At 37.5% G+C, this 21,576-nt stretch overlaps 1 protein-coding gene across 2 annotated transcripts in view; it reads left to right on the forward strand.

The window, feature by feature from the left end:
- Window positions 1–21,576, forward strand: part of STRN (striatin) — a 73,683-nt gene that overhangs the window by 42,977 nt on the left and 9,130 nt on the right. The window contains exons 9-18 of one of the 2 annotated variants that reach the window (XM_014950817.1): window positions 1,094–1,204; window positions 4,176–4,319; window positions 7,062–7,198; window positions 12,845–13,020; window positions 13,967–14,014; window positions 14,742–14,863; window positions 15,697–15,864; window positions 17,524–17,664; window positions 20,023–20,130; window positions 21,433–21,519. In XM_014950817.1, coding sequence (XP_014806303.1) covers window positions 1,094–1,204; window positions 4,176–4,319; window positions 7,062–7,198; window positions 12,845–13,020; window positions 13,967–14,014; window positions 14,742–14,863; window positions 15,697–15,864; window positions 17,524–17,664; window positions 20,023–20,130; window positions 21,433–21,519 — 1,242 coding nt within the window. The remainder of the gene's footprint in view (window positions 1–1,093; window positions 1,205–4,175; window positions 4,320–7,061; window positions 7,199–12,844; window positions 13,021–13,966; window positions 14,015–14,741; window positions 14,864–15,696; window positions 15,865–17,523; window positions 17,665–20,022; window positions 20,131–21,432; window positions 21,520–21,576) is intronic. The other variant, XM_014950816.1, reaches the window with a different exon arrangement.

The following is a 21,576-nucleotide window of genomic DNA, read 5'->3' on the forward strand; positions in this document are numbered from 1 at the left end:
GACTCCTGCAGGTTGTCATTGATAGTGTTGTGCTTCCTCTACAGACATTTAAGACCCTTTCTGCGTCTTAGTCTGAGCATAAGTTTGTTATTGTTCATATTTTAAAAGGTCTAGAATAGTTTATTGAAGTACAAAGAAAACTTGGTCTGAAAAGAATAAGATTTTAAATAATAAGGTTGAGATTTTAATGAGGAAAACAAAGGAAAAAGATAATGCATTTAAAAAAATCTTGTAACTGTAACGGTTGTGAGAATAAATATGTATGAGGAAAAGCTGTAATATCTCCCCGCTCTCACAAATAATTTTTCTAAGCTGCCTCAGTACAGTCTTTCCATATATGGAAAAAATGACTTGGAGATTTGATCTCCTGTAACACATTTTTTTCAAAATCTCCAAATACGTACTGTTGGAAGAATACTTCTTCTCTGTATCATGTCACAGGGGAGACAATTTGAGAGAGATGTTTGGAGGGGCGGGAAGAAAGGAGGAGGATTTTTTTTGCATTGGGCATGTTGAAATGTTTTGTGTAGTTTTTCAAAGACTAATAACTCAGGCCTTCCCCTTTTTGTGAAATTTCATGGCCTCAAGATTTTGTTCAAACCTTGGTGACTTGTATACTATGTTCCAAAATGATTTAAATGTGCCTCTGCTTTATGTACATGTCAACATAACACAAAGACAATGAAACAAGAATTTGAAATGCAGTGACACAATATTTGAGTTTTAAAGTTATGTTGACCAGTAACATAACTGCTGCTTCTAGTTGTAATCCTCCTTTCCCTGGAGGAAACAAAAAGCTGAAAAATATGTCCTGGTTTATTATAAAGAAAACGTTGCTTACATTTCTGAACAGCAGTGTGCTTGGTTATAGAAATTAGGCATGTGAAATCTCATCTCAATTTTTTGTTAAGAAAAATCAGAGCAAGTAGAAGTGGAATGTGAGTAGCAGTTTTACAGTTTTCACAAGCTTGGTGCTATTTCTGTCTGGTCAAAATAAGACAAATGCAATTGACAGCAGCTGTTACCTCCTTCAGTGGAGATCACTTGGTGACATTATTGAAAAAGGATGTTTCATTTGTTTCACTTTGTTTAGAAAAGGAAGACCAGTGTCTCATGCCTGAAGCTTGGAATGTCGACCAGGGAGTAATAACCAAACTCAAGGAACAATACAAAAAGGAGCGCAAGGGGAAAAAGGGGGTGAAGAGTAAGTGGAAAACATTGCACCTTAAAATCATAAATCCCACATCTTTCACACCCTTAATTCTATCTCTCTTTCAATGTTTTCCTAAAATTACTTACTCTTTTACTTTGCTGCTCCTGACTGCTTTCCTGTTCACCAGTTCTCAGGGGTTGAAATTAATGACAGTCAATCAATTTATCTTATAAATAGTTGGATTAGATATAACTTCTTCCAACCAGGTGTTGGGGTAATAAAAAATTATTGCTTTGAGCATGGATTATACTTTTGTTATTCAGAAACTTAAATTATAAAAGACATTGGTTTAATAGTTCACACTTTAATATAGAAGACTTCAGAACCCTTTGTTAGCTGGAAACATGCCAGTTTCACAGGAAGAGCTAAAGTCTGGTATGTAAACAAAAAAAAATGCCAAAACTAACAAAACAAACCAGAAACTTTCTTGAGTATCCTATTAGATGACACAGGGAGAAAACAGGTTAATTTCTACCCCTGTTTATACTTAACATTCACATGAAAGTCATGCTGTCATCATAATTTGTTATGCAGGGCTCGAAATAGGAAGCAACTCTGACCATCATTTTATTTGTAAATCACAGGATTTATTAATTGAGTTTTGTATTGGTGGGACTAGCCTTTTAAAATGTTGGATATTTTTATCCAAACAAAAAACTGTGATCAGTTTCTGAAATACAGTTTCTAGCCCTGTATTGTATTTTTGTTACATTTCTTGAAATACAAATCTGTTTTGTAAAAATCAATTGTTTTTTTCGTAAGTAAGCCTTAAAACTTTTAAAGTCAGATGAAGTGTTTGAAATGAAACACTGTATTGACAGCTATGTTTCAAACATCTAGTCATATCGAGAATTCATGTGTGAATGATGTAAATTAGTAATATTGCATGTAGCCCAGTAGAAATTTGAGATATATTTCTCCCTTTGTGGGAAGATGCTTATGAATTCCAAGGAAATTCCCACTTCGAAACAGACATGCGTAACAGTGGAACAGGAGTCAGATCCTCACATCATTGAGGCTGACTTGTTTTCTTACTTTTTGTAGGCTGCTGCTCAGCAGTTACATTGCTGCAATTATGCTATCAAATGCACAAACTAAACCTTTTTTTCTTTTTATTAAAAAAAGTAAATCAGTACCATACTTTAAATTTCTCAAGTAATATTTTTGTCATCTTTGGAATCATTTAAGTTACTGGAACTTAATTGCAAGTGTGATGAGAAGCTGAGCTGGCCAACTAAAGTGTTCATGTTTCACAAAATTGATTCTAAATTTCTTTATAGTTAAGATAGAGAGGGCATACCAATATACGACTTCAGTGAAATTGAGTTTTGTAACTTGTCTGGTATTTTAAAAATACACAGACGTGCTATGTAGTTCAGGGTAAGTAGTTGTAGGGTTAACTTAGCAGAAATTTAACCAAGCTGTTGAAATTATATTCTTGAACAGCTTTTTACTTTTGATAGTAAAACTTAATATTTAATTGTTAATATAGACAGATATTGTTGGAATATGCTTTATACATTTATGAGAAAAAATCCTGATGTAAGGCAGCACTTGGACATCCAGTGCTCCTTCATGAATATGTCTACTGCTCAGTACATTTACAGTACATTTAGAGTGATTTGGTTGGTTTGATCTTGAGAGACCAAATGGTTTGCTGCAGTACAGAAATTAAGCATCTTTCCATGGACAGACAATCACTGGAAGGGCATCAATGCAGTAAAATCAGGAGGAAACACAGCCTGTTTTCAGCTATTCATGATATTGCACGAAGTGAAGAAGAATGTGAGGAAGGAAGTCCAGGGGAAGAAGAAGGGACTAAATATCTTGACATGAAATTGTACAAAGCTTGTTTCTGTGACTTTAATCTCATCATAAATGGTGTTTAGACACTGAACTGCTACTAAGTAAAATATTGTTTCTGTAAATCAGATATTATAGTAAAACAATCTTGCAAAATCCGACTTACTGTTTTCCTGAGTCAAGTGATGTTTTTTGTGACAGACAAGTTAAATACAATTTAGTTTATTACTGTCATTATGGTTAGGGTGGACAAAGTAGATTTTGCAACTGTATTAGTAAACTTAAGATTTTGCAAGGCTGTAGTAACCATTCCTGTGAAGTAATAAGAGAATAGAATCATAGAATGGTTTTATGAGAGAGTACATATATTCTGAGTACGTGTATTCTGAGTTCATGTATTCAGAGTACACTTCTGTGTTAAAGCTGCTTAAAAATAGCTGTATTATTTACTGGTCTAGGAAAAAACATAATGGACTATGGGTAAGACATTTTCCCATTCTTAATTAAACTTACAACAGGAAAAACTACCGAAGATATGTTTCAGCCTCAATCCTATATAAAACAGTCAAAACAGGGATGTGGGAAAATGATGGAGCAAAGCACAGGTAAGTGTCAAGAAGGGCATGGGTCTTCACCATATGTAGCTTCAGGAAGTAGGCCAGTGAATTCAGTTGCATTTATATTTTAATATAAGTATATTTTTTTTTATTATATAGTTCACGATACTACACTACTGCACAAATAAATTTAAAATACTAATGCTGTCATAAGAATATGCTGCACAAAGTATCTCATGCACAAATTTTAAAATATTCACAAATGTCAGCTATTGTTTTGGAAAAGTAAATATTCTAATAATCAGTGTGACTCAGTTGGAGGCATTCCTCAGCATCCCATGCAAGTAGCAGTATGAGTTTATAAAAGTGGGGTAAAATGTGCATTCACAATTCTCAGTTGCTTCTGTCACTTTCTTTTCAAGAAATTCATTTCATGCTGGCTGATTAGTTACTGCTGAAAATAGGTGCTCATTAGTTTTTCTGTGGTAATGTGATAATGCAAGGTAGGATCCATTGTTGCATGTGCTGCTGTAACGTATTTGATATAATTAGTGCCATCATGAGCTATGCATAACCATTTTTATTTTTTTTTTTCTGGTTAGGGCCCAACAGGTCAAAGCTGCAAGATATGCTTGCAAACTTGAGAGATGTTGATGATCTCCCTTCATTACAGCCATCTGTTGCACCTTCTTCTAGGCCCAGTAGCTCAAGGCTCATTGAACACGAAATAAACCGGACAGATGAAGGTAAGTATTGAAAAGGTGTATAAAAGGGTAGATGTTTATAGTTACTTCTGCTTAAAGATTATCCTCTAAGACTTTCCAAGCACTTTACAAATACTCATTCAGCATTACGAGTTCTGTTGAAGTGCAGTAAGTGGCATTCCCATTCCTCCCCTCTGATCGCTATTACTAAGGTCAAGACACCTACCAAGGTAAAATCTTGGCTAAATAGCTTTGAATGTGATGGAAGAAACTAATTTGGCACTGGTTGGCTTTGCAATATGAAGGTCTTAAGTCGCTTGCTTTTGTTTGTGTTCTGGCCTGGTGGTGAAGTGTGGAACATAAACTCTCAAGGACATAAGAGCATCTGTTTTTCTCCCCATGAACATAACTTTAAATATATGTAAATATATACATGTACACATACACATATGTATGTGGGGTTTTTTAAGTAAAAAGGTAGAGGCTCTGCAGGTAAACACAAGTGGCTAGGTATAGCTTTTAAATGCATGTGGCAATTGTGCAGTGAATCATACAGAACACTTACAGCTTGGCAGTGTATTCATTTCCATGATTAAAAAAAATTCTTGTAGCAGCTAGTCCAAGTATGGAAAGCCACACATCTTTGCAATGAGGCACATGGTTATCTTCATTAATATTATCTCTGAAAGTTGCTAAGTCATATATTTGATTAAAACATTTGGATTGCTGTAATATGTAGCAAAATAAAATGAATATATGAGGCTATATTAATTTGTAAGAGATCATATCATGTGTTCTTTATTTAAATGGTAAATATGTCTTTGGAAAAATGAGCAAAACACGGGTCTCACTTAGCAGTTTTTCAGTGAGTGTGAAAAAGTAGGTTGGCCAAGTTATAATTAAGATGCATAAAAAGCCCCAGCATGTGGCATAGTTACCAAAGATCTCAGTAGTTCTATTTCCTAGATGCTTGGTGATTTTCTTTATGAAAGAAGGGGGTAACTTAGCAACTCTTTGAGGAGTGGAGGAATTTTTTGTCGAATGTTTCCTTTCCAACTTTTCTCACATGTACTGAGAGCCATATCAGCAGAGCTCTATTTTCATCTCCTTTCAGTAATGTGTTTTGTAATTCAGAGACTCAGATGGACTCTCACAAAAAAAATTATTATCAATCTGAGTCCAGTATTACAATGTATTATCTGTGTAGTCATTTTTTTATAAATCTAAGACTGATATTTTTGGTATACATTTTTTTTTTATTCTAGTTAACTTTTCAAATGTATTGTCCTGTATATATTGAGTTTTGAGTGGAATATTACATCATAAGTTCAAAAGAGAAAAAAAGAGAATGATAGTTCAGACTTTAGAATGAAGAAGGTAAGAGATGTTTGGATTAAAAGGTAATAACTAAGAGACCTAATGAAACGGCAGAACTTGAAAGGCTTTTATTTGATTGTAAAAACTCACAGAAAGCAAACAGGACACTCTAGAGGTATGAAGGTGGAACAGAAAGACCATAGAAAGATTAGCTTACTTTATGCTGGGTGGACTGGAGAGGAATTGAATGCATCTTAATCTGATGCGTTTGGAAAAGGGGGAAGCAGCCTGAACAGATTGAGCTATTCATTGTAAACCATCATTTGCTTGGTTTTAACTTAGTGTTGGTGCTGTTAAACTAAATTAGGCACTGCGAATGAGATGGTGTTCCCTTTTCGCTTCCCTGGTAGCAACAGTATTTGCCAAGGCTTATATTTACAATGGAGCTAAAAGGGGAAATAATTTCTAATTTACTGAAAAACCCTTGTAATTTGAGACAAAAGGTGTATAAAATTGAGTGAAGTCTCATGTCCAGAAGATAACACATTTTCATCTATTCAGTCCCCCTTTTGTGAGGTAGCGACATGGAGAGCTACTGTACAGGGAAATTGGTAAAGGCACAGCTTCTTTTGAGTACATTGATGCAGAGCCTTATGTGATATAAGTGTGTGAACTGTACTCAGCCTCCCATTTCTAGTGAGTCTGCCTATGGAAGTGTTTATGTTACAGCGCTATAGCAGCTGTAAACTAGTAAGTTTGGATACTGCTAGTAAAAACCTGGAGTGCAGTGCTGACTCACCTGTTTGGTAGTTAAACTGATTTTTTGGAACAGGCTGCCCAGGTAAGTGGTGGAATTGCCATCCCTGGAGGTGTTTAAAAGACAAGTAGACGTGGTGCTTAGGGTTTAGTGGTGGTTTTTGACAGTATTAGATTGATGGTTGGACTTACTGATCTTAAGTCACTTCCAACCTAGACAGTTCCATGATGATTTCTCAGCTAGATTGGAGTGCATGTAAACAACTTAATTGTAGATGTGCTTTTGGATGTGTGTGGATACAGTGTTGGGAAGGAAGAGCCCAGCTGCTCACACTGTGCAGCTCTTTTTGTCTACGTTTTTGCTACCTCTCCAGAGCATATTTTATAGCAGAGTTGGGGAAGGGCCTGAGCTTTTCTGTGTTGCTCTTGCATTATGTATGGGTGAATGGTAGTGCACCCACCTGTGGCTCTTTGAATTTACTCTCTTGGGTCACACACACTTCAAGTGTAAGTGTTATGTTCGGAGGATACTGTTTATCGGCAAGTACAGTGATTATCTTTAGAATGTCTATTTTTTATGTAACGTTTATATCCTTTTGTCTGCAGCTACTTGAGAGATATTTAGTACTTTTTAAGTGGAAAATAAGCTTTTATTAATCAATGTTGTATAAACCCATGTTTCAGGATGTTTTTTGTTTTGTTTTCTTGCAGTGGAAGCTTTAACATTCCCTCCTTCTTCAGGGAAATCTTTTATTATGGGAACAGATGAAGCCCTTGAAAACGAGCTGGGTCTTGGAGAACTGGCAGGCCTTACAGTAGCCAATGAGGCAGATTCGCTGACCTACGATGTAAGTGGTTATTAATGGTAACTCAGGGTCTTACTGTCTGCTTGCTGAAGGCAGATGCAAGTTACATGTGTGTAGACTCAGCAGAAAACATATTCCTTTTAAAATTATGCTGCCAGAGGAAGTCACAAATTTTGACCTGAGAAATCAGTGCTTCCTATTCACAGCAGCCTTCGAGCTCTCTGCAAGCCCTCTCCCTCTCATTTGCTTGCCAAGTCATTCAAATAGTTGAAAGTAAATGTAATTAGTGATAGCGATACAGCTGGATAGATGTAACTCCAGTGACACAGCAAAATTAGGAGTAGTATGGCCAGCAGATTGAGAGAAGTTCACGTCCCCTCTTACATGGGGCTGATGAGGCCGTGCCTGTAGGCAGTTTGGGTCCCTCCACTTCAAGACAGTTGTGGAGAAACTGTAGCATATAACTGATGAGGACATGCTGAGGGAACTAGTCTTGTTCAGTTGTTAGGAGGCTAAGAGGTGCTCAAATAGCGCCCTACAGGTATTGGAAGGATGCTTACAATGATGGCAGACCCAAGCTTCTCCATAGTGCTAGCTGTTAAAACAAGAGGAAGCAGTGGCAAATTATGGCTTGGGAGGTTCAGATTGAACATTAGGGGAAGAAGTGTTACGTAGTAAGTGATACTGAAGCAAGTTACTTGGAGAAACTGGAACTGGTATACTGGGAAATGTTCAAGACTTGACTAGGGGAGAGCTGTGGCTTACTTTACCTGGTGTGGACAATAATCTCATTTCAAATGGGAAGCTGGACCAGAAACTTTTTCAGAGGGTCTTATGGCCGGCACTTCTGTGGCTCTGTGTGTAGCCTATGGCTTCTTTGACTTTCACTTTTTAAGAAAAATCTTTCTTAAAGTTGCTTCTTTTCTGTCATACACAATTTTTTTTTTCCTGTATTTCTGATTTCTTGGAAAAAATACTTCAGGTATTACTTAAATAATCTGCTTCTTTGTGGTCTGTCAATTTAAGATTAATCTTGCTGTATCATTGTCCAGCTCTATCAAGTTTGAGGGATTCTAGAAATTATTTTTTTAGTATTGCATGTTGGGGAGGAATCATACCCTTCAGTAGATCGAATCTGAGACTTCAGAAGCAACCTGCAGGGCATTACTTTGAAATTCAACCCTTGTATGTACTTGTAAAGCAATGAGTTACATAGTTAGTAAAAGTTTACACACATTTTGAGAATGACACTGCAGAGGTGTGCACTGCTACTATAGCAAGTCTCTGAGCATGTGATGTGTTGTGAATCATCAGGATTGCAATGATATAAAACATCTCTCCTTAAATTCAGTAATTTAGCATTATCTCCTAATTTGGGCTCAGCTCTTAACTTTTTTGCTAATCTTCCCTATCTTTGTCTCCAGAAGAGGGTAAGATGGTGTACAAATTTCATTTCTTTTACAGTTATATCTAAAACTTTGATGTTGAATTTTTAAGAGGACATGACAAATCTAGACCCATCTGTACAAGGGCTTAATGCTTTCACTGCTTGACTTCAATGTTCCAAGTGTCCATATAAACTATAGTGGTTGTCCATGTCTCCATATCTTGAACTAACAGCTTTCATTTATAGAATCTAGCATTTCTTTATCCACCCCTATCCTTTTCTGCATGGTTGAGAGTATTAACTTGTTTGTTCACCTGTTAAATGCCTTTATGAAGTCCTGTGATTGGGAATTCATGGTCATGCTTACCTCACCTCTTATGTTTCCTAATGCTGACAATTTAAAAACAAACAAATAAAAAATTGTTTACAGGGCTCCTGTCATCTTATTGAAGCAAAATGAAAGGCTAGTTTTTCCATTTCAAATTTAACTGTAAGTTTAACTTAGAAATAATATAATCTGTTTTTATTTTGGACTGCTTCATACCTTCTTCCAGCTGCCAAATGTCAATCAGGTAGTGTTAGTGGACACAGTATATATTTTGGTTTTAAGTGTCAATTTTGAATCATATGGGGAATGAAGTTGAAAGATTTCATGTGAATAGGTTATTACATGTATTTGCTCTCAGTAGCTGCAGACACTTTCCTGTTTTCAGTCCCTTTCTTCCTACTGGCACTTTTGCTGGATTCTTCTAAAACATGGCAGCATTAGCCTACCTCATTTCATGGTTTAAGTTTTTTACATGTTGCTTTGGCTGTCTGTAAATTAAAGAATGGTTTTTACTTGGTAATGGACATTATGAGTTTACTACTTAGAAAATTTTCCTTTTGTGGATACGTTTCTAGAATATCTAACAGGATGACATTTCCCAGATTGCTACCCAATACTCTCTTGAGTTTATCTTTTTGCTTCCTCTACACATTGTTGTCTACACAAATGTTGGTTCTGGAGGGACTCTCCATCTTTGCAGCCATCCTTTAAATACTGGAACATGGTGATAAGGTCTCCCCTAAGCTGTGTTTTTTCAAGACTGAACAAGCCCAGTTCTTGACCTGGACAAGCTAGATAGTTAGGCTTATGCAAATATCATGAAATTCAAGAAGGCCAAGTGCAAGGTCCTGTGCTTCTGTCAGGACAATCCTCATTATCAGTACAGGCTGGGGGATGATGTGATAGAGAGCAGCCCTGCAGAAAAGGGCTTTGGGGAGTACTGGTGGATGCAAAACTGGACATGAGCCAACAAGGCACACTCACAGCCCAGAAGGCCAGTTGCATCTCGGGTTGCATCGAAAGAAGCCTGGGCAGTAGTACAAGAGAGGTCATTCTCCCCCTCTACTCTGCTCTCATGAGACACCCCCCCTCCCCGGAGTACTGTGTCCAGCTCTGGAACTCTCAGCACAAGGAGGAGAGATTAGGAGAGGGTTCTTTACTGTGAGGGTGGTGGAGCACTGGAACAGGTTGCCCAGGGAGGTGGTTGAGGCTCCATCCCTGGAGATATTCAAGGTGAGGCTCGACGAGGCCCTGGGCAACCTGGTCTAGTTGGGGGTGTCCCTGCTGACTGCGGGGAGGTGGGACTAGATGACCTTTGGAGGTCCCTTCCGGCCTGGGCAATTCTATGATTCTATGATTCTATGACATGGACCTGTTGGAATGGGTCCAGAGGAGGGCCATGAGGATGATTAGAGGGCTGGAGCACTTCTCCTACAAAGACAGGCTGAGACAGTTGGGGTTTTTCAGCCTGAAGAAGCGATGGCTCTGGTGAGACCTTACCGTGGCCTTCTGGTACCTGAAGGGGGCCTACAAGAAAGCTGGGCAGGGACTGTTTGCAAGGGCATATAGTGACAGGATAAGGGGCAATGGTTTTAAACTAGTGCAGGGTAGGTTTGGATTAGACATTAGGAAGAAGTTCTTTACAATGAGGGTGGTGAGTCACTAGAACAGGTTGCCTAGAGAGGTGGTGGAGGCCCTATCCCTGGAGACATTCAAGGTGAGTCTTGATGAGGCTCTGAGCAATCTGATCTAGTTCAAGGTGTCCCTGCTTACTGCAGGGGTGTTGGACTGGATGACCTTTCAAAGGTCCCTTCCAACCCAACACATTCTATGATTCTATTCTATGATTCTCTCAGCTTTTCCTCATATCACAGACTTTCCAGTCCTTTGATCATCTTGGTGGCCCTACTCTGTACTTTCTTCAGCCTGTCCACATCTTTTTTGCATAGCAGGGGGCAAAACTGAACACAGTATTTCAGGTCTGGCCTGACAAGTGCTGAATGGAGTGGGATATGACTTTCTCTGCTGCTGATGCCCTTGTTGATGCAACCCAGGATCCTGTTGGCTTGCTTTGCTGCAGCAGCACACTGTCCACTCATATTCAGCTTGTTGTCCACCAGGATCCCTGGGTCCCTTTCCACAGAGCTGCTCCGCAACCAGGAAGATCCCAGCCTGTGCTATACTTCTGGATTAGGTTTGCCCAGGTGCAAGATCTTACACTTGTCCTTGTTGAACTTCATAAGGTTCTTCTTAGCCCACTCTTCCAGCCTGTCCAGGTCTTCCTGCAGGGTGGCTCTTCCTTTGGAAGTGTGCACTTCACTTAGTTTGGTGTCATCAGCAAACTTCATCAGGGTACACTTGATCCAATCATCCAGATCACTTAGGAAAATGTTAAACATCGTTGGGCCCAATATCAGTCCCTGGGGAACCCCACTTGTGACAGGTTGCCAGTTTGAAAAGGAGCTATTTACCACCGCCCTCGAGGTGTGGCCTGTCAGGCAGTTCCTCACCCGCCACACAGACCACTTGTCTAATTGTCTTGGTAGGGCAGCTGGAGGACGGACAGGGTTCCTCCATCACCTAATCAGCATTAGATGCCTGTGTTGAGGAACCCAAATTCCTGTTCAGATATCTGTGAATACTCAGTATGTCTTGTACCTTTTTTGCTGAGACATTCTTGGCCAATCTCCAGAAAATCTGCCAGAGCTGCTAACTTTGCAGTCCCTGCCCCATCCTCGCACCAGCATTTGTCTGTTTGCTCATTGAGCCAACTCAGCTCAGTAAACTGGCAAAGAAACTGAGCTGTCTCCCTGAGCAGACAGTACGTAGTTACTGAGAAATATGATGAAGCTAATACTCCTGTTTATTACAGCTCCTTTCTCACTGTTTAAAATCTATAGAATCTCTTAATTGAAGCATATTTTTTATTACTAAATCCAGAGGTAAAACATAAGAAAAAGCACTTTTGCTCTTATACCGTTCTCCGCCATTCCACAATAAAATGCAGACTCTTGAAGTGGCTCAAAACAATTGTCTCTTCTTTGCAGTTAATGAGATTAAATTACTTGTGATCATCTGTAGCTTTCGACATAATGAAATCATCAATATTTCTGTTACAATTGTTTGTTTTCCTGATTTTTCCATAACCGCCAGCATCAGTAGTTTCCGGAAGGTTAATTTAACTATGGCAGCGTTGAATGACAAATGATAAAAATCTGTTCAGCATTTTACATCAAGACTTGTTCAGAGTGGCAGTGTTGAATAACTGTTAGGTTTTTTAAGGGCTTGCTTTTTGGATATGCTAAAAATGCATTTATTGGCAAATAATTTTGTCTCTATACACGACAGCTTATTGCTTGCCAGTTATATTCTTAGTGTGTAGCCAAGTCATTCTTGCCTTTTTTTTTTTTTTTTTTTCTGGCAAGCTTTACATGTCTTGCATTATTACAGAGCTTGTGTTGCCTTAGGTGAGTAAGTTAGATTGTGTTCCTTTCTGCACTGTTGGACACTTCTCTGTTTCTCTTGTATTTTTACTTCAGAGATGCCGTGTCAGTGGTATTTCAAATATTCAGGGACTACAGCTTGGTTCAGTCAGGCCCAGTGTTAATGAATGAGCCGGTTGGGTATAGATCAACTTTCAAATACCAAACTGAGTTCACAGCAGTATCAGTCAGGAGGGTACTTCCAGCTTTTAAATTGTGTTCCTTAATAGACATGGAATATCTCAGATTGCAAAGAATGTGTTACTGTGGATGTGACATTGCTTGTTGCCTTTATGGAATATGTCTTTTTTCTCATTTTGAATTGTCTAATCAGTGTTAAATGGACTGTTGCTCAGGAGTAGGTTGTTCAGAAAAATGGGTGAGGTAATTTGATAGCTTCTGAAAATGCCAAACTAAATTTCCTCCTTTCCTTGTGCATTCCAGATTAACTACAAGTTTGGCTTTTTTTTTTTATTTTATTTTTTTATTAGATAGCAAACAATAAGGATGCATTGAGAAAGACTTGGAACCCCAAATTCACATTAAGAAGTCACTTTGATGGAATAAGAGGTCTTGCTTTTCATCCGGTTGAACCAGTCTTAATAACAGCTTCAGAGGACCATACATTAAAAATGTGGAATTTACAAAAAACAGCCCCAGCAAAAAAGTAAGATTTTTTTTTTTTGGCTTTGTTTCAAAACACATTTTCTTTTATGAAGAAAAAAAGAAATTGTACATTGAATTTAAGAGCAGGAAAACAAGGTCTTGGAGAAGGATGGAGATTAAAGGGTGCCAAAAGAAATCCATGCTTGTTTGTGAAAATGAAAACCATTCACTTTTTTATATTTTCCTTGTAGATAACATCTAAATTAATTTACTAGTTAAAATTTTTGGATGTGGCCTGTTTGTGTCCTTGCATGTGTATATAAATGTATAAAAAATGCATTTATATACATGCATATATATGTATACACGTATACATGTGTACAGCTTTAAAATTTGACCAAGGTGTTACTGGGCTCCTTTGTACATTACCTCATCTGTGGTGTTGGGGAGTGTTGTTGGGGATTTGCAGAAATGAAAGCAAATTTTTAACTGGGCTAATACTATATAAGTGAGTACGTCATACCTTTTAGGAGGACTAGGCAAAGCATGTGGTTTTCCTGCAGTCTGTAGCTGGTAAAGTCCAGAGCAGCAGTTTTAAAGTGGTTTGTAACTGTGCTACAGCGTTAGTATAAAATCAAGGTGTCATAAGCTCATTTCCTCTGGTAGGGGTTGGGGACACTTAATGATATATTCCATGTGATATTGATGGCCCTCCCCTCTTTCCCCACCATTGGTATGCCTACCTAATGGTTTGATTGGTGCGTGAGACTTTGTGGACTCTCTACCTTGAAGGTCTTCAAACGAAAAAGCAAAACCAAACCTTACCGTATCTTGAAAGAATGCAAAGTATTCCTAGACATATGAAAAATCATGTTGGGAGAGGAAGTTGTGGGGGAAACACTTCAAAAGATGCAGCGATGATTTTAAGATTTAGTAATTCTGGCACGTTTTTGTAATGCAGTGTGAAAGATCAGATACATGTTAATGTTTTCTTGTACTTCATTTAGGAGTGCTTCTCTTGATGTAGAGCCAATATATACCTTCAGAGCACATAAGTGAGTATTTCCTGAGAAACATTGTCATATTTTGAGAAATACATGATTTTTAAGAAGACACAGAATTTTTTTTTAATAGTGATTTCTACTTTGTCAACTAGGGGTTTCATGTGATGTTTTTAGTTCCCATGTTATTTAAAATATCTGTGTATGTTTATCTCCCTTCTGCATAATTATTTGTCTGGAGCTAGGTACACCAAAGTTTTAAAAAGAAAAAGTCTACAAATTATACAGATCAAACTTGATGAAGTGTTCTGTTCATCATTGAAGCTCTTGCCTTTTTGTCAGATATGTGCATCTGTAGAATGAAGCTGTTTGCAGTGAATTAAAATCACAGAATCTTCTAGGGTGGAAGGGACCTTAAAGATCATCTTCTCCAACCGTCAACTGAATCGGTTTAATGAAAGAGCCCTAGATCTTTAAAAAAGGGAAAAAAGAGCTGTTTATGCAAAATAACAAAGCCTATAGCTTAAAAGTATGACAGTTCTCATCTTTCATGTCCATAATGATTAAATTGTCCTGATTGTAGTTACATTACCAAATATTGTGGAGGTTTTTTTTGTGGGAAGTGTTGGTAGCATATGATCTGACTACGCACAATTTTTGTTGCGGTCTGTGCAACAAGTGAATTGTAAGAGAAATTTGAAGATTCCATTGAAGTTGTTTTTCACATAATGGAAATATTAATAGTCAATGTTCCTTGCCGGGGGGGTGTGTGTTTTTCCAGTGGACCAGTGCTCTGCGTGGTGATGAGCAGTAATGGTGAACAGTGTTACAGTGGGGGAATGGATGGGCTCATCCATGGCTGGAGTACAACCAACCCGAACATTGACCCCTATGACTCTTATGGTACGTTGCTGTCACACCAACCAGTCAAATTTTACTTTTAGTGACATTAATATTACATGGCTAAAATAGTATAATTTGTAGATAATGCTTCTCTGAAAATTTAAAAGGGAAAATTGAATGTTGGCTTCAATTACTTTAGGTTATTTTTTGTTTTGATACTGAATCTTGTTGATGAGAAGATAAAATCCATCATTTTCTTAAAAAAGACTTGGATCTCATCGCAATTTTGAGAAACAGCTAGGTTGAAAAAGTCAGGACTAAACCTGATACTTGGCAAGTACAGCAAATGTCTATTTTAATGTTATCTTCTTCCACAAATCTCTGTGCACTTGGGAGGCAAAAGAGGTTGTATAGTCTGAGACCAAAGCTGTTAATGTTGTTGCAAACAGCTAAAAAAGCCCAGTTTAATAAGATTTACCAGATGTGAATGGATGTCAGCCTTGTGTCTGTGTTTTAAAACATTTTTCACTTCTTGTAGCTTCAGATGCAGTTTGCCAAAATGCTGGCTTTTGGAAAAAAGGGACTGACGTGCCATTAATTAGTGATTGTTTGAGAGCAGGTATTAACATCAAAGTGTGCTTTGCCAACTTCAATACTGTCCCTTCTGCTTAGTTGTAAACTGAATAACTGAATGCCATGTATGGTGATGAAATTCAAGCATCTTCATACAAGAAAAATTTAGACTTCTATATTGATGTGACCTGATTGTTCTTGGGATGTTTTTATGGACTGCTAGCTTCTAATTCATTGGTCCATAAATGCAGACAAAGATACATTTATTGACTTAATTCAAGTTCTGTTTTGAAATATGGTTTGTTCTGTTTTGTTTGCAGATCCTTCTGTTCTAAGAGGTGCTTTTGTAGGCCATACAGATGCAGTGTGGGGTCTGGTTTACAGTGGAGCGCACCAGCGTTTGCTGTCCTGTTCAGCAGACGGTACTATACGTCTATGGAAAGCTACAGAAATTGCTCCAGCTCTCAATATATTTAATGATAATCAAGGTACAGAAAATTACCCTACCTTAAAGTTCATGAGCATCACAGTTCAGGCTGCCACCATTTTGGCTACTGAATAGAAATCTTTCTTGTTTCTTTTGCTGGATTTTATATCTATATGAATGTTTTTGGGAAGAGTGAATTTTGGGTCCCTTCTCCTTTGACACCAGCTGAATAGATACCTACACATGGGGACAATCCCATACATCTAAAAGCCAACTGCTGCAGATGATCTGCTGATGTTACTGGAACCATGGAGTATAATTTGTCAACTCCATAGTTCATAATCAAACTGAATTTCCGTTAGGCCCTTGCTTTTGGTTTAGCCAGAATAAAAAGCCCTTTCTTCCTGCAATAGAGGTTTGGAGTAGCCAGTGCTTTGTCTCAGGCCAATGTCACTGTACCTTCTAGATTCTGTTCCTTGTGCCTCTAACATAGAGGGTTTTGGTATTTCATTTTTTTTTTAATTATTAAATTAAAGGGGAAGAGGGAGTAGTCTTGCCTCACAGAGCTAAGCTTTGGGTTTTTTGTATGCCAAACTAAAATTAAACCCACTTGCGAAATTCAAAGATCCTCCTTTGAAACTGAGTTTTCTTATGGCTTATTGAGAACCTCGAACAAATTCTCTAAAATATCATCATTTAAGTCCTTTAGACAAACCATTGTAGGCTTACCAGGGTGCTGCAGGTAAGCAGGTATGGCAGTGGTAGTAAAGGTTGCTTTAGAAATGTGTGTTTTCTTATAACACCAATCCTTTTTGGCTTTTTTGGAGCACTAGCAGATAGGTACCACCATTCCCGAGCAACATTTCTGAGGTCATGTGTCCAAGACAGATGTTTCTCCCAGGTTTAGAGAAAGGTGATGGTATTCCCGTGTTATCTGGATCCATGGACATTAGGTTGCTTAACATTCAGTGTCTCAGTCTCTACCTTTTCCTCCTCCTCCTGGCATCTGTTGCAACCAGCGTTGTTCTTTCACGTAGCAGGTGGTGAACAGGACATTGGAGGAGAAAAGTTCTACAGGATAATTCCTGCACCCAAGCTCTCATGATATGGCCTCCTGTCGTGTAGTGTTCAGATAGCTACACTGTAAGGAGATCAGATGTATACCATAGTAGGCAGGATGGACAAAACTTAGCAATACAAGTTAATAATATATTTATGTAACTTTCCATGCTTTCCAGTGTCAGTGTATAAAATTTGCACCTGGAAAGTTTAAGGTTTTTTAAAGGTCTGAATTTGCCCAGTTTAATAATAATGTTAATCATCTGTCATGTAAATGATTTTACCACTTCAGTTTCATGTCCTTTTGCTTGATGCGATGGAGGTTTGTTTGAGAATTTCTCTTACAGTTATAGGAAGGAAAAGGGGTCAGGGAGTTCATACCTTGTTAATTTCAAAGTAGATTTCTGTGCAGTTGCAGTTTTTCAGGTACATCACCTTAGTAACAAATGTTGATAAGCATATCAGAAAATAGGATTAAAATAGTGATCATACAGGACAATGTATTTAAATTGGCATAATGTAGGTCTTAAAATGTAACATTTATTTTAATAATCATGCCCCTCGATATTAAGGTGCTTATTGGTTGGGGTTTTTTGTTTCTTTTTTGATTTTCTTTATACCAACTAAATCTTCTGAAAATGTTTTCTACATTGCTTTCTAGAAATGGGAATCCCTTCATCAGTAGATCTCGTGAGCAGTGATCCAAGCCTCATGGTAGCATCATTTAACAGTGGACACACTAGCATTTTTAACATGGAGACACGGCAACAAATTCTTACCCTGGAGTCCAATGTGGATACTAGTATGTATCAAAACTGTCATCCCTCCACCCACACAGAAATTGCTTGTTTAAGATCAGTACTGTTGATAGTCTTTTTGGTGTTTCCAAACAATTAGGCAGTGCCGTGATAAATTATGGCATGAATTCTGTTACAAGCTTTTGAGATGTAGCAGTAAATTATTACTACTACAGCAGACCTCGTGGGTATTTCAGTAGCAGAAGAGTGCACGTACTTTTCAAATAAGGTAGAAGAAGCAACCCCACATTATCTGGATTACTCTTCAAGGAACAGTAGCACAAACAAAAGCATAGATTTCTTTGATGAAGTCCAGTGATCTTTGCAGCTTAAAGATTTCCATTCTCTCTTTAGTCCAAAATTGCAAGATAGAGTTAATATCAGGAAAATCTAAACTTGAGTTTGTTAAAAAAATTGGGAGTGTGTGTGTGGATTCTTTTTTTAGTTTTCCTCAATAATATCTATCCCTTTTCTAAGTTATATATACACTCTTTGCTTTTGCAGCTGGGCTTTAGTTGCAGTTTTCACTGTGGGAGAAAAGCAAAGCTCCAGTGGAAGAGTATTCCCAAGGTTCCATACAATGCCATGGATCATGGCAGTGGCTAATACCAGAATTTTTGGAGGAAATTGTAAGGAGCCTGCTCTCAGTAAATTATTTTGCCCTGGCATTGGGAAAGAGACCAGAATGAGCTGAAGCGTGAGGTTTCATATTCAGGCCAAAATGGTCAAGTGATAAAAAAGACTGGATGTTTATATTGTTAAAATTTTGATATTTTTTTCCCCCAAAGCTTTGTCACTGAATTCTACTATTTAATTATGTTGTTAAAAAGGAGTAAGCCCTTCTTGTTGGCTTTGCTTGTCCGTTTTAATATAGTTAAATGAGTCTGTAATTTTATGAGAGGGAATGGAAAGCGTAATCTCCCTTTATATTACTTACTGTGCGGGATTTCTTTTTTTTTTTTTAACCCACATCTTTGTTCCTGTCTCAAAAAAGAGTCCCAAATCAGTTTTCTCTATTCAGTGGACACTGGAAGTTACCTTTATTTTTTTTTTTTCCCTTTTACATTGTATTTTTTTTCATCACCTCCTCCTTACTGTAATTCAGTAGTATTTCTCTAAGAAAACTAGACCACAGTATGGCAACCAGCAGTCTCTGTTTAGTATCTCTAGTTATATAACAGTACTATAAAGCTTACATGTATTTTTTAAAAAATAATGAATTATTTCTGTAAGAATTAGGTAAGAGTAAAAGGAGTTACCTGAAATGCCCTACGACCACTATTTAGGGACTCTGCTGTTCAGTGTAAGCTTCACTCTGCTTAGCATTTTAAAACTTTGAGGATAGCTGGCTCTGATGCAGTCTCATGTGCATTTAGCAATTTTAGGGGAGGTTACTAGTACAAATATGGGTTTTTTTCTTTAATTTACACTTTAATAATTTTTAAGTGTCCTGTGAATGCTGACACTACTTGAGGGTTCAGATTTTTATAGCAGAATATAAATTGAAGTCTTTACCAACTTAGTAGCAAATGATCCTATAGTAGCATTCCATTTTGTTTATTTTAGTAAGAATTTTGATTAGATGATGTGAGTGTTCTTCGGCAGCAGTTTAACTAAATACAGTCAGCTTCCACATGAAAGGAGATAACTGCATTTTGATGTTCTGTGGAGTGGCTATTTGTCTTTTTGTGGTAATCTATGTCTCTTAAGACCACTCTTGCACTAGTTTGTGCATCACAGCAATGTCTAGATTTCTAATCAAAAACGCCCATACTGTTTGTGTGTTGTGTGTATATGTATATATATGATATTTCAAGATGCTTGAAGGCTAGGAAAATGGCTCTCCTATGTATAGTTTAGCATTGGTTTTTTTTCAATAAGAATTTTATCAAATAGGAGTAGGTGGGTTTTGCTCTGTGAGGGTGAGGGCATGCGATCTTGTTTGTTTGGAAACCTACTGCCTAGAGTGTTAGTCTTCCTGTACTGTCTGTATGTTATGAAGAAAGCCTGGCTTGACAAGAAGAGGAATGTGGAGGTGGGGAAGTGCAGAAAAGGTATTTTCAGTCAGGTTTTGGCTTCATATTCTTGCCTGATGTGCCCATCTAATACCGTGGTCAAAAGTTGGACCTCATTTGTTTGTATTTGCACTCATACATACGGTTCATGTATGCCTCTGTGTGTGTGTAATTTGGAAAATATTTGAGAGTCAACCACATTACATAAGGTGCTAGCTGAGAGTTTCCATTATATAAAGATAGGGATTATTTTGCAAATGAGATTGATTAAATATATATTTCTTAATAGCAATCTTTCAAATAACTTAGTAATTTACATGTATTGATATGTGTGGGTTTTCTTCGTAGCCGTCAGTTCCTCCTGTCAGATAAACAGAGTCATCAGCCATCCAACTCTTCCAATTAGTATCACTGCTCATGAAGACAGACACATCAAATTCTACGACAACAATACAGGTATGCATCTTTTCAGCAGGTCCTAGTCAGAGCGGTTGTATGACATAAAACATAAACAGAATGTCATTATGATTAATATTATTCACATAAATGCTGAAGGATGTCAAGAATTGGATCCCTGAAACAGAAATCTCTCATCACCAGTAGAGACCAAAGATTGCCGGGCCACATAAAACTTCATTGGCACATTGATAAGGAATCTGCATCATTCTCTGTCCATTCTTCTAAAATGCCTTATGTATGGGGGTTATCAATATTTAACATAAAAGGAAGCTTTTTCAAAATCTTTGTGTTCATGTTTCTTCTGGTGTGCTGTCTGTGTTATTTTCATCTGAGGACAGGAAGCTCTGACACTCCTTTAGTGCTTCCAAGGCTTCTGCCTGATGGCTTGGAGGTAGAAGTTCCGTTGTAGGCATTGTTCTTATTTTCATTCACTGTATTTTTCCAAATCTCTCACTTTTGCAGAAGCAGCTGGGCAGCTTATAATACTTTTTCTAATTTGTCGTGGGAGTCACACTGAGATGTGTGATTTTAACTCTCAAGTTTTTAAAGGACTTTTTGATAGAAATGGTAGTATTGATCTTGTATTCTGACTGTGAATCCTGATAACCTTCAGTTTGTGACTTCCAGGTCACACTGTCTTAAAAGTTAAATAGACATCTTTCAATATTCTTGTTGACTGTAAGTTTAGTACCTCCCAGATGTATGTTAAATAACGAGAGTTGAAAGGACCCAATGGAAGCTGAGGAAAAAGCTGGAAATACCCGATTTGTTTGATGACATAGTTCTGTAATAAATAGCAGAGGAAACCACCTCTCATTTTCTTCTGTTTTATTATCTTCTGCAACAAAACCCCACACATTTGACCTGTGTTTTATTATTTTTGTAATAAACTGTAATAGAATATTAATTCTGAGTTTACTAAAATTATCCCATATTCTTATATAGTTTATATTCATTGCTTTTTAGTATACTCAGCCCCTCTGCCCTCATTCTCAGTCAAGATCTTACTCCTGAACTCGCTTAATTCACTTAAAGAGCAGATATTTGAAATGCACAGTGATTGCAGCTTTGTGGTGGTTTTGCAGATGTAAACCAAAGATCTAACAAAGTTGGTGATATTGATACTGTGGCTCTTCTGAGATTGTAACCATTAAAAGAATGATTTCTTTCATAATTTTAATGATTCAGTCGTGGGACAAATCTTGTATTTATAATGTGGGCTGTGGTAGGGTTAAGCAGTGAATAGATATAACAAAGTGAATTTCAGAAAGTAACCTAAATGAATCTTTTCTTTCAAAGGAAAACTGATCCACTCCATGGTAGCTCACTTAGATGCAGTTACAAGTTTAGCTGTTGATCCTAATGGATTGTATTTGATGTCTGGCAGTAAGTACATTCCGTTTTCATTTCCTTTTTCTCATAATGGTGGCAGACCTGAGAATT

This window comes from Calidris pugnax, unplaced genomic scaffold (assembly GCF_001431845.1).
Source record: "Calidris pugnax isolate Ruff unplaced genomic scaffold, ASM143184v1 scaffold24, whole genome shotgun sequence".
Lineage (NCBI taxonomy): Eukaryota > Metazoa > Chordata > Aves > Charadriiformes > Scolopacidae > Calidris > Calidris pugnax.